The sequence below is a fragment of the Erythrolamprus reginae genome, chromosome 10, assembly GCF_031021105.1.
Source record: "Erythrolamprus reginae isolate rEryReg1 chromosome 10, rEryReg1.hap1, whole genome shotgun sequence".
Classification (NCBI taxonomy): Eukaryota; Metazoa; Chordata; class Lepidosauria; order Squamata; family Dipsadidae; genus Erythrolamprus; species Erythrolamprus reginae.
The window spans coordinates 20749226-20761632 of record NC_091959.1 but is presented as its reverse complement, the minus strand read 5'-3'; the positions used below and the strand labels follow the sequence as shown (position 1 = coordinate 20761632).

Here is a 12407-nt window from a genome sequence, read left to right as displayed (position 1 = left end):
TGTTCGTATGGCGAGGGCTTCGTATCATGAGGTACCACTGTATACCTGCTATCTTGTACAAGATTGACAAACTAATTAAATAAATAAATAAAATAAATGATTCTAAAGACTAGTTGGATACACAATGAAGCTGCAAGCTTTGGGAAACCTGTGCCAAGAATTGGGGAGGGGGGGGAGAGATACTCACTCTTATTTCTCATAATTACTGTGGGCAATGAAGAAGTATCATGAGGCTGAAGTCCACTTGGGTTTTTCTGAAGCTGAAGTAGAAAAGATTAGAAGAAAACATTGCTTTAATATAAATTCCATTCACACTGTCATGCTAGGCTAAGATTTCAGAGTGGCTTGGCTGGGTTTATGTAAAAAAACAAATTAAGACGTCAACCATGGTTTATGAATCACAATTACTGTTTCATGCCACAAACATCAAGATAAAGACTATCAGACTCATGTATGATAATTCAAAACATGTGCATTGAAGTACTTTTTTTAAATCACACTCCCACTTTGAAGGAAAACCCTTTGAAATATTTGAGAGGTCCAAGAACTGAAGCCCTCACACAATTCTACAATTGCCACACAGATGGGGAATTGTTTTAAGTGGCCTTAAATTGAAAATTTGCCTGGTATTTTAATAATAATAATAATAATAATAACAACAACAACAACAACAACAACAACAACAACATTTCTGCTATCTAAAAGTTTCTAGCCTTCAAAATAATATAGAAACATAGAAACATAGAAGACTGACGGCAGAAAAAGACCTCATGGTCCATCTAGTCTGCCCTTATACTATTTCCTGTATTTTATCTTACAATGGATCTATCTTTATCCCAGGCATGTTTAAATTCAGTTCCTGTGGATTTACCAACCATGTCTGCTGGAAGTTTGTTCCAAGCATCTACTACTCTTTCAGTGAAATAATATTTTCTCACGTTGCTTTTGATCTTCCCCCCAACTAACTTCAGATTGTGTCCCCTTGTTCTTGGGTTCACTTTCCTATTAAAAACACTTCCCTCCTGAACCTTATTTAACCCTTTAACATATTTAAATGTTTTGATCATGTCCCCCCTTTTCCTTCTGTCCTCCAGACTATACAGATTGAGTTCATTAAGTCTTTCCTGATACGTTTTATGCTGAAGACCTTCCACCATTCTTGTAGCCCGTCTTTGGATCCTTTCAATTTTGTCAATATCTTTTTGTAGGTGAGGTCTCCAGAACTGAACACAGTATTCCAAATCTGGTCTCACCAGTGCTCTATATAAGGGGATCACAATCTCCCTCTTCCTGCTTGTTAGACCTCTAGCTATGCAGCCAAGCATAATATAAATTTCAGGAGGTTGTTAAATGCATTTCCTAAGTGGATTGCAAAAAACCTACAGTTTTTAAAGAATGTTTTGTTCTCCAGATATAGAATACAGAGGGGCCTCAGCAAATCAAGCTTACGACAGATTTATTGCAAATAAATCATTGTTAGCAAAGAGGAAGAATTCAAGTTGGACAGTTCCGATAACTTATTTCAACAGAAGGAGTTGGTGAAGAGCCCACAGGCACAAATGAAATAAATGAAAATAAATATACATATCTTCCTTCTCCTGGTTGGGCCACACAGCAGTTATGAAGTGGATTTGAATAGAATGCTATCACAAATGAAATAGCAATAATAGGATCATTATTGCATCTTGAGATGGAATAAGATGCACGATTCCTGACACTAACCTTGATCTACTGGAAGTTCTAGCCCCAGTGAAACAGTAGTTTGCTTGCTTTATTTTTTCCCCTGCAACCAAGAAGGCTAGAAATTTATTTTAAGGAAAACAGTAACAAACTGAAGATATTTCAGAGCCCTAATGAGCCTGCATGTATGAAAACTGGAGGGTTTTTCTCCTTTCTAAGATACAATCGTACATTTTCGATGTACTGTATTTTTCAGAGCATAAGACGCACCTTTTCCCTCCCTAAAAGAGGCTGAAAATTCAGGTGTGTCTTATATTCTGAATGTAGCTTTTTTCGAAGCTTTTTCCTCCCAGCTCTAACTAGGTGCTAACAATCTTCCCAGCTCTTACCTTGCAGGTTCTTTCATTGTTACTCTTTGCGATGAATGTTTTCCAAGCCCTAAGTCTTTGCAGGGGTTTTTTCATTGCTCTAACTTGCTCCAAATGTTTCTTTCCAGCCCTAACTAGGTGCTAACTTTGTTCCCAACTGTTACCTGCTTGCAGGCTCTTTCATTGTTACTCTCTCTGAATAAGGATTTTTAAAAGCCCTAACCAGGGGATAAAATAATGTGCTGAAGCTGACCAGACTAAGGATGCTAGCCAGATGAATATTATTATTATTTATTATTATTTATTAGATTTGTATGCCGCCCCTCTCCGAAGACTCGGGGCGGGTCACAACAATAATACAAAAACAATATAACAGTGAGACAAATCTAATATTAAAATAAAACATATCTAAAACCCTAACAATTTAAAACCATACAACACATACATACCAAACATAAAATATAAAAGCCTGGGGGAGGATGCCTCAGTTCCCCCATGCCTGGCGATAAAGGTGGGGCTTGAGTAATTTGCGAAAAACAAGGAGGGTGGGGGCCGTTCTAATCTCTGGGGGGAGTTGATTCCAGAGGGCTGGGGCCGCCACAGAGAAGGCTCTTCCCCTGGGGCCTGCCAAACGACATTGTTTGGTCGAAGGGACCCGGAGAAGGCCAACTTCTGTGGGACCTTATCGGCCGCTGGGATTCGTGCAGTAGAAGGCGGTTCCGGATGTATTCTGGTCCAATGCCATGTAGGGCTTTAAAGGTCATTACCAATACTTTGAATTGTGACCGGAAACCGATCGGCAGCCAGTGCAGGCCACGGAGTGTTGCAGAAACGTGGGCGAATCTAGGGAGCCCCACGATGGCTCTCGCGGCCGCGTTCTGCACGATCTGAAGTTTCCGAACACTTTTCAAGGGTAGCCCCATGTAGAGAGCGTTGCAGTAATCGAAGTAAGCAGATTCTTTTCTCAACTTTCCTCCTCAAAAAACTAAGCTGTGTCTTATATTCCAGTGCGTCTTATACTCCAAAAAATATGGTACATACCTATACACGCATGTGAACATATTGAAGAAGAATTAAAAAAAAACCCTGGAAGAATACTTACTTTCATTTTGACTTTGGCACAAGCTGCCACATTTTCTCTGCAGCTTTTATGGACAATGGCACCACAATCTGGAGAAAACAAAGAGCACACCTTTAATGTGTAACCAAGAAGAAGGTTAGCCGTCATACAGGGTTCATATTCCTGTCCAATGCATGTCATGATTCCTAATTGCAACATCCTCAGAGATGGATACTTTTTCCTGGACTTTCTCTGAGCAAACTTAACATTTTTCTTTACAATATTTAACACTTTTTTTTAAAAAAAAAATCCACAGTATGAGTTATTAGCCAAGTCCTGTAAATTCTTGATCAGATTTCCAGCGAGAATTTCTTGACAACAAGCAGTGGCCAGCTCTTGCCTCCAGATTTTTTTTTAAAAAAAAATTATAAGATTGAGCAATCTTCTGTCTTCTCCCCAAAACATGCATTTGGAAATTCTGATGGCTGTAGTAGTAACGGTCAATGGAAATGGGTTTAAATCAAAGTGACTGCTCCACAGATTCCTTCTTAGATAGTTTTTCTTTTTTTTAGTAGAAAATTTTATTTACATTTAAAAACATTGGACATTGGTGTAGCAAATCTGTTTTCCATTTCTTATTGTGCTCACAACCCATTATATAGATATTTTTAATGTATTGTTATTAACAGATCTTATAAATCGGTCTTGCTTCCGTATCTATTTTTCCTTAACCCTATATCACCAAGAAATATCTTTTATTTTCCTCTTTTTTAAATATATTAGACTTCTTTACACGCTTTGTATTTTGCATTGATTTCTGTTGTAAGCCGCCCCGACTCTGTTGAGAAGGGCGGCATAGAAATCTTAATAAATAAATCTAATAAATAAATACTTATTTTCAGAAATGCATTCTATTACCCATTCCTTCCAGTGCACAAATCGGGGTGGAGGTTTGGGTTGGGGAAGTTACTCACTTGCACAGACGAATGAATCTTTGTTGAAGGGTTTGAGGCAGTGGTAACAACTGATGGGACCAACGGTTGAGATGCCACTGAAGAGATGGCCATTTAGTATCTTGCTATCTTTGTCTTTTTCCTTGGAGTCTTTATCCCGTTCCTTCAGCTTCTCTTTATCTTTCTCCTAAAAAAAAAAAAGAAGTGTAAGGAGGACACTCATAACATAAAATGCTGTGTGTGTGTTTGTGTGTGTATGTGTTGAAATGTTCCTGGTTCACTCGTACCTATCAGTTGTTAAAGAGCCGGTTGCGAAGGGAGTGTGAGGCTATGCCCATTCACCCAAATGGCGGTATTATTATTATTATTATTATTATTATTATTATTATTATTATTATTAATGTTGTTGTTGTTGTTGTTGTTGTTGTTATTATTATTATTATTATTATTATTATTATTATTATTATTATTATTAGATTTGTATGCCACCCCTCTCCGAAGACTCGGGGCGGCTCACAGCACAACAATAACACAATACATTACAGATCTAATAATAAAATGTAAAAATCAATTTAAAAACATTAATAAACATAACCAGTAGTATAAAATCCCCAACTACACAATCGTACACATTCAACCCAATCCATCATACAACAGAGGTCAGAAAACACAACAAAGGGGGGAGGTAGTTATCCCCACGCCTGGCAACAAAGGTGAGTCTTCAGCATTTTACAGAAAGCGAGGCGGGTGGGGGCTGTTTGAATCTCTGGAGGGAGTTGATTCCAGAGGGCCGGGGCCACCACAGAGAAGGCTCTTCCCCTGGGTCCCGCCAGATGGCATTGTTTAGTCGACGGGCCCTGAGAAAGGCCAACTCTGTCGGACCTAATCGGCCACTGGGATTCGTGCGGCAGAAGGTGGTCCCGGAGGTATTCTGGTCCGATGCCATGTAGGGATTTATAGGTCATAACCAACACTTCGAATTGTGACCAGAAACTGATCGACAGCCAATGCAGGCCGCGGAGTGTTGATGAAACATGGGCATACCTAGGGAAGCCCATGATTGCTCTCGCGGCCGCATTCTGCACGATCTGAAGTTTCCGAACACTTTTCAGAGATAGCCCCATGTAGAGAGCGTTGCAGTAGTCGAACCTCGAGGTGATGAGTGACTGTGAGCAGTGACTCCCTGTCCAAGTAGGGCCGCAACTGGTGCACCAGGCGAACCTGGGCAAACGCCTTCCTTGCCACAGCCGAAAGATGATGTTCCCATGTTAGCTGTGGATCGAGGAGGACGCCCAAGTTGCAGACCCTCTCTGAGGGGGCAGTAATTCCCCCCCCCCAGGGTAATGGACAGACAGATGGAATTGTCCTTGGGAGGCAAAACCCCCAGCCACTCCGTCTTGTCAGGGTTGAGTTTGAGTTGTATCCAGGTGGGTGGGCAGAACCTCCCACTCCCTTCGCGACATGGGAATGTCCGGCAGTACAGAACTTTTGGAAAGAAGTGCAAGAGGACACTAATAGGATGTTAAACATACGATGGAAAATTACAAAGGAAATGGCAGTATTAGTTAAAAGGAACGAGATGGGAGAATTTAGAGAAATAAAAGAAGCAGCGATAGAAAGCGCTCAGACGGTAATGGTCCTAGGCTGGAAGGATGCGACAAAATGGACAATACAAAATTGATATCGGTAACATGGTGGATCATATTCAGTTTGAGATTGTGGATAAGAGGATGAACTCGGCTAATGAAACCAATCTGCAGGAACTGACGGGACGATGGGACAAGGTAAGAGGATATGTGGTCAGTAGAATTCGAGACTAAGCTATAAAGAACTCTGTGTCCCCTCACGAGATTTTTCTTCCTGAGCATGGACAGGAGCAAAAACATGCTGGGATGCACACGCACGCACACAACGCAGGAGAATAGAAGCTCCACACACAGCAACTTTTGCTTCTGGTGCACCGTTGACATCCATACTGGTAGCAACCCAATACTGGATAGAACTCATGGGTTTGGACTCCCGGCAGGTTGGTTTCCAAGGGTTGGAAAAATTCATGCTTTGAAACCCTGCATGTCTGCTGCCACTTAATTCCGAGCTCCAGTTCTGACTCAGGATGAGACAATATGCGATGTTCCTACCTACTGATGGCCCAGGTGACGAGGACGGATTCAAAGCAATGTCAGCCTTGCCCCGAGGTGTCTGCAGCCAATGACTCACAGTTGACTTGGTGAACATTAAGTCGAAGGGCAACTGCTTGCGTCTTTGGCATGTGGAACTCATTTCTTGACGATGTTGTCCCGGAATATATTCTTCCTGAGTGCGCTGTTTTTACACACACACACACACACACCGGGGTGAAATGCTCCTGGTTCATGCGTGCCTGTCAGTTGTTGGAGAGCCAGTTGTTTTTTTTTAAATAAACTTTTTTTAATTTTTAATATATAAATAACAATAGAACATACAGACAACATATAACAATGTGCTCAGTGTTTAAGTGCCCGCCATCAGACAACATTCATACCCCCTCCACCAAAGTGGAGGCATATTTTGTATATACCATTTAAACTCAAGAGCAATACTGTATATCTATTTACAAATTATAAAGTGATTCTAATTTAATTTCAGTGATTTTTTGCTTCTGCGCATGCATGCAAGATTTTGGAATGGAATGGAATGGGATAGAATAGAATAGAATAGCATAGCATAGAATAGAATAGAATACTTTATTGGCCAAGTGTGATTGGACACACAAGGAATTTGTCTTTGGTGCACAGGCTCTCAGTGTACATAAAAGAAAATATAGATTTGTCAAGAATCATGTGGTACAACAGTTAATGATTGTCACAGGGGTCAAAGAAGCAGTGAAGAAACAATCAATCTTAATAAAAATCTTAAGGATACAAGCAACAAGTTACAGTCATACAGTCCGTAGTGGGAGGAAATGGGTGATAGGGATGATGAGAAAAAACCAGTCGAACATGCCTGGGATAAACATATATCCATCCTGAGATAAAATACAGGAAATAGTATAAGGGCAGACTAGATGGGCCAGGAGGTCTTTTTCTGCCGTCAATCTTCTATGTTTATTTATTTATTATTTATTTATTAAATTTGTATGCCACCCCTCTACATAGACTCGGGGCGGCTCACAGCAATAGTAGAAAACAATGTAAAATATAAATCTAATATTCAAAAAACTATGTTTCCCTTAAAACTATAGCATGCAATAGATCCCTCAATACTTTTAAATTACTCTTTCAATCAATAAAGTTTAAAAAAATCTAATCTTAAAACCAATGTACTGCAAAGAAAAATTTCCTATAAAGAGTGAGGGTCAATATTGCGTTCCTACCTGGATGGCAGGGGATGGCATTCTGGTAGCAAAAAATGGAGTTGCGTGTACAGCTAGGGGGACGAGCAGGCGGGCACATGCGTCCAAGCGAGATTTGGCTACTGCGCATATGCAGGAAGTAAAATCTCGCAAGAGGATGTGCTGGCGGGTGAGATTTTGGCAATTTTTGGCAAACCACCGATATCTTGTGATATCAGCAAAACCACCAATATTTTGTGAGTGCGCACGTCCCCTCGTGAGATTTTGGTCCCTGTGCATGTGCACAAGCAAAATCTCACTCAGGCACGTGTGCATGCCCACCGGAAACACATAGCGGTACACGGAATGCGCCAGTAGCAGGGGGAGCCGGCAACTCTTCACAGATGACGGTGATGTGATAATATTATAGAAACATAGAAGATTGACGGCAGAAAAAGATCTCCTGGTCCATCAAGTCTGCGCTTATACTATTTCCTGTATTTTATCTTAGGATAGATCTAAGTTTATCCCAGGCATGTTTATCCCAGGCATGGATTTACCAATCATGTCCGCTGGAAGTTTGTTCCAAGCATCTACTACTCTTTCAGTAAAATAATACTTTCTCACCTTGCTTCTGATCTTTCCCCCAACTAACCTCAGATTGTGCCCCCTTGTTTTTCTGTTCACTTTCCTATTAAAAACACTTCCCTCCTGAACCTTATTTAACCCTTTAACATATTTAAATGTTTCGATCATGTCCCCCCCTTTCCCTTCTGTCCTCCAGACTATACAGATGGAGTTCATGAAGTCTTTCCTGATAAGTTTTATGCTTAAGACCCCCCACCATTTTTGTAGCCCGTCTTTGGACTCATTCAATTGAGTTATCCACACACAGCGGAAGGTGGAACTTCAAGAAAAACATCAGCTTAATTGTAATGAGTTAGAGTGCAGTTTGGAGATGCTATACCTGTGATGGCGAACCTTTTTTGCCTCGGGTGCTGATAGAGTGTGGGCGTGCACTATCACGCATGAACGGGTACCCACAGCCATAATTCAATGCCTGGGGAGGGTGAAAATAGCTTCTCCTAACCCCCAGAGGCCCTCTGGAGACCAGAAACAGCCTGTTTCCCAACTTCTGGCGGGTCCAGTAGGCTCATGTTTCACCCTCCGCAGGCTCCAAAGGCTTCCCTGGAGCCAGGGGAGCATAAAAACGTCCCACCATGCCCTTGGAGGCTCTCTGGAAGCCAAAAACGTCCTCCCAGGGCCTCTGTGCAAGCCAAAAATCAGCTGGCTGGTACACACATGAACCTTTTTTTCTTGGGTGCCGAGAGAGCATAGGTGTGCGCTATTGCACATGCGCCAGTACCCACACCCATAATTCAATATCTTTCCCCTCCTGAGGCTCTCTGGAAGCCAAAAACACCTTCCCAGAGCCTCTGTGTGGGCCAAAAATCAGCTGGCTGGCACAGACATGCACATTGGAGCTGAGCTAGAGCAATGGGTCGCGCGCCAGCAGATAGGTTTGCCACCACTGTGCTATACTATATATCAGTAGCATTGATTTCATTGTTGTAAACTTAAATTTCCTCTGCCCCCCCCCCCCAATAAAAGAAAAAAAAAGTACAGTGGTACCTCAAGATATGAACCCCTCGTCTTACGAACAACTCGAGATACCAACCCGGGGTTCAGAAAAAAATTGCCTCTTCTTATGAACTTTTTTCGTGTTACGAACGCCAAACCTGAACTTCCGGGTTCGGCGTTCGGGAGGCTGCTGGGAAGCCCCCCGGCTGTTTTAAAAGGTGACAGCCGGGCAGCGGGGCTTCCCAGCAGCCTCCGAACGGCGAACCCGGAAGTTCGGGTTTGGCGTTCACGTTCGGGAGGCTGCTGGGAAGCCGCCCGGCTGTTTTAAAAGGTCACAGCCGGGCTGGGGGGCTTCCCAGCAGCCTCCCGAACCCCGAACTTTTGCCGAACTTCCGGGTTCGGGAGGCTGCTGGGAAGCGCCCCAGTCCAGCTGTGACCTTTTAAAACAGCCGGGGGGCTTCCCAGCAGCCTCCCGAAGCCGAACGCCAAACCTGAACTTCCGCGTTCGGCGGCTGCTGGGAAGCCCCGCCGCCCGGCTGTCATCTTTTAAAACAGCCTGGGGGCTTCTCGGCGGCCTCCCGAATGCCGAACCCGGAAGTTCGGGTTTGGCGTTCGGCATTCGGGAGGTCGCTGAGAAGCCCCCAGGCTGTTTTAAAAGGTGACAGCCGGGCGGCAGCGTTTTTTTTTGCGGGGGTTTTTTTTTTGGTTGCACGGATTAATTGACTTTACATTGTTTCCTATGGGAAACAATGTTTCGTCTTACGAACCTTTCGTCTTACGAACCTCCCCCTGGAACCAATTAGGTTCGTAAGACGAGGTATGACTGTATCATGATTTTCCGTAAAATTGCCAAGGTCAAGGAGGAATCCTGGGGTTGTTGTTGCTGGTAAAGTGATTCAAAGTAAGTAGCTCATGGCATCTATGAATTATGCAACATCCCCATGCAAATAATATTCATTACAGGAGCATGTACGTAAACATTAAATTGGGAAAAAAAATATTGCAGGTCAAACTTCTCCTCGAAGAAGCTTCCATGTCCAGGTGGCCTGGGATTGCAACTTTTAAAATTTCCTTGTACTGAGCTCCAGATCAGGTTGGCAGATAAGACCTGGGAATTGCAACCCCTAAATCAGTGTTTCCCAACCTTGGCAAATTGAAGATATCTGGACTTCAACTCCCAGAATTCCCCAGCCAGCATTCGCTGGCTGGGGAATTCTGGGAGTTGAAGTCCAAATATGTTCAAGTTGCCAAGGTTGGGAAACACTGCCCTAGATAATGAAGAGGTTAAGATCAGCCTCAAGATCGCTGAGGGAAGGGTAGGAAATCTCTCTCCAATCCATCTCAGACTGTGTTTTCCAAGTCCTTATCTGGAAACTCCTACATTTTCTTCAGGAGGTCCAAGATAATACCTGAAACTTCCAGCTTTGGACCAACAGAAAGCTTGAGGTCCATCTCCTTAGTCTGCTCGCCTTATTATTTTTACGATCTGGCCCTGGTCCAAATAACTTTGCAAAAAAAGGAACTGACTTCATGACCACACTTTGTCCACGACCCTTCTCACATTTGCATGGCGATTACAAAACTGATCAACATTAACATCAGCCACGGCCCAAATAGGTTGATTGGTATGCGTGTGTGTGATAGGATTCATAGTGGGTTTATAATGGGGTTTTATAATGGTTTTACAATGGGATTTTTATATATAATTTGTTATTTATATTGACTTCTTATTAATGCTGTTGTATTGTATTTTACTTGCTGTAAGCCACCCTGTGTACCGAACTATTTGGCTGCATAGAAGTCTAAATAAGTGAGTGAGTGAGTGAGTGAGTGAGTGAGTGAGTGAGTGAGTGAGTGAGTGAGTAAGTAAGTAAGTAAGTAAGTAAGTAAGTAAGTAAGTAAGTAAGTAAGTAAGTAAATAAGTAAGTAGTACTTAAGAACTTAATTCGTTCCGTGACCAGGTTCTTAAGTAGAAATGTTTGCAAGTAGAAGCAGTTTTTCCCATAAGGATCAATGTAAAAGCAAATAATGTGTGCAAACCCATTAGGAAAGAAATAAAAGCTCGGAATTTGAGTGGGAGGAGGAGGAGGAAGAGGAGGAGGACAGTCGCTGCTGAAGGACGAAGATGAGGTGAGGGGAATCAAAAATATCCAAAACTTTAAGGCTAAAAAAAAAGAAAAAGAGGGACTCTGAGGCGGCAAGGAGGAGCACGTGCCTCCCATACACCCGTCGCAAGGCTGCCTCCCGTACACTGCGCCAGAGAGAGAAACCCAGGGGGAATGGCAGGAAACTGGCCGGGCCTTCGTGCCGCTCTCAAATTTCCTGGGAAATTTTTCCAGGCTTGGGTTCTTAAGTAGAAAATGGTTCTTAAGAAGAGGCCAAAAAAAATATTGAACACCTGGTTCTTATCTAGAAAAGTTCTTAAGTAGAGGCGTTCTTAGGTAGAGGTACCACTGTAAATTAAAAATAAATAAATATATATAAACAAACTGTATGTATGTTTTTTATATTGGGGTTCCTTGTTTTTAGATTTTTTAAATGTGTAATTGTTATCTTAGATTTTAATTATTAGATTTGCCAATACTGTATATATATTGTTTTTGTCACTGTTGTGAGCCGCCCCGAGTCTGCGGAGAGGGGCGGCATACAAATCTAATAAATACAAATACAAACAAACACATGGTGAAAACAGAAGTCAGTATTTTAATGTCAGGATAGTTGAAGATGGCAAGGATTTTTTTTAAAAAAGATGACAGCTGTGGCAATTCGGCTCAGGAGGAAAGGCTCGGAGTCCCCTGGGTAATACATGCAAATACAGGTAAACTGGTAGGTAGGATTGCTCGTTCCTTCTCTCGCTTTTTCTCTCGGCTGACAGCCAAGGCCCATCAGAGGCTGCACACATACCTACAGCTCTGACTGTAGCCCCTCGGGGCAGTCTTACTGCCTTTCCTGGCATGCATTCAGAAACGGGGAAAAAGAACAACAAGGGGTAGTCATCCATCTTGCGACTGACCAGTCTAAAGCTCCAGTGCTTTGAAGCATGCTTTGCAAGAAAGGAACTTCATGAAATTTCATGAGCTTCGTTTCAAATCAACATAGGCATGGCGTTGGGCTGCTTTAACACCCACTCTCTTTTGACTTTTGTGCACACTTCCCCCCCCCCCCTTAACATTCCCGAGTCTCCAAAGCCATACTGTGTTTCAATGAAAATAAGACCCTGTCTTATTTTTTTTTCACCCTGAAATAAGAGCTTGGCCTTATTGCCATGCACTCAAAACCCCGATATACCGATATATTATAGACAAGCCTCCGTTCTGACTTAACTATAGTTCACAAAATCATATACTAAAATGTCCTTCCTGTTAGTGACTACTTCACCTTCAACTGCAACAACATACAAGCATATAATAGATTTAAACTAAATGTTAACCGCTCTAAATTAGACTGCAAAAAAT

At 42.3% G+C, this 12407-nt stretch overlaps 1 protein-coding gene across 6 annotated transcripts in view; it reads right to left on the bottom strand.

Annotated features, from left to right (window-relative positions):
* AKAP13 (A-kinase anchoring protein 13) overlaps window positions 1-12407 on the bottom strand; it is a 371269-nt gene that overhangs the window by 37337 nt on the left and 321525 nt on the right. For all 6 annotated transcript variants that reach the window (XM_070763468.1, XM_070763470.1, XM_070763469.1 and 3 more), the window contains 3 exons: window positions 4083-4248; window positions 3151-3218; window positions 188-260 (listed from right to left, as the gene is read on the bottom strand). In XM_070763468.1, the coding sequence (XP_070619569.1) occupies window positions 188-260; window positions 3151-3218; window positions 4083-4248 (307 nt within the window). The remainder of the gene's footprint in view (window positions 1-187; window positions 261-3150; window positions 3219-4082; window positions 4249-12407) is intronic.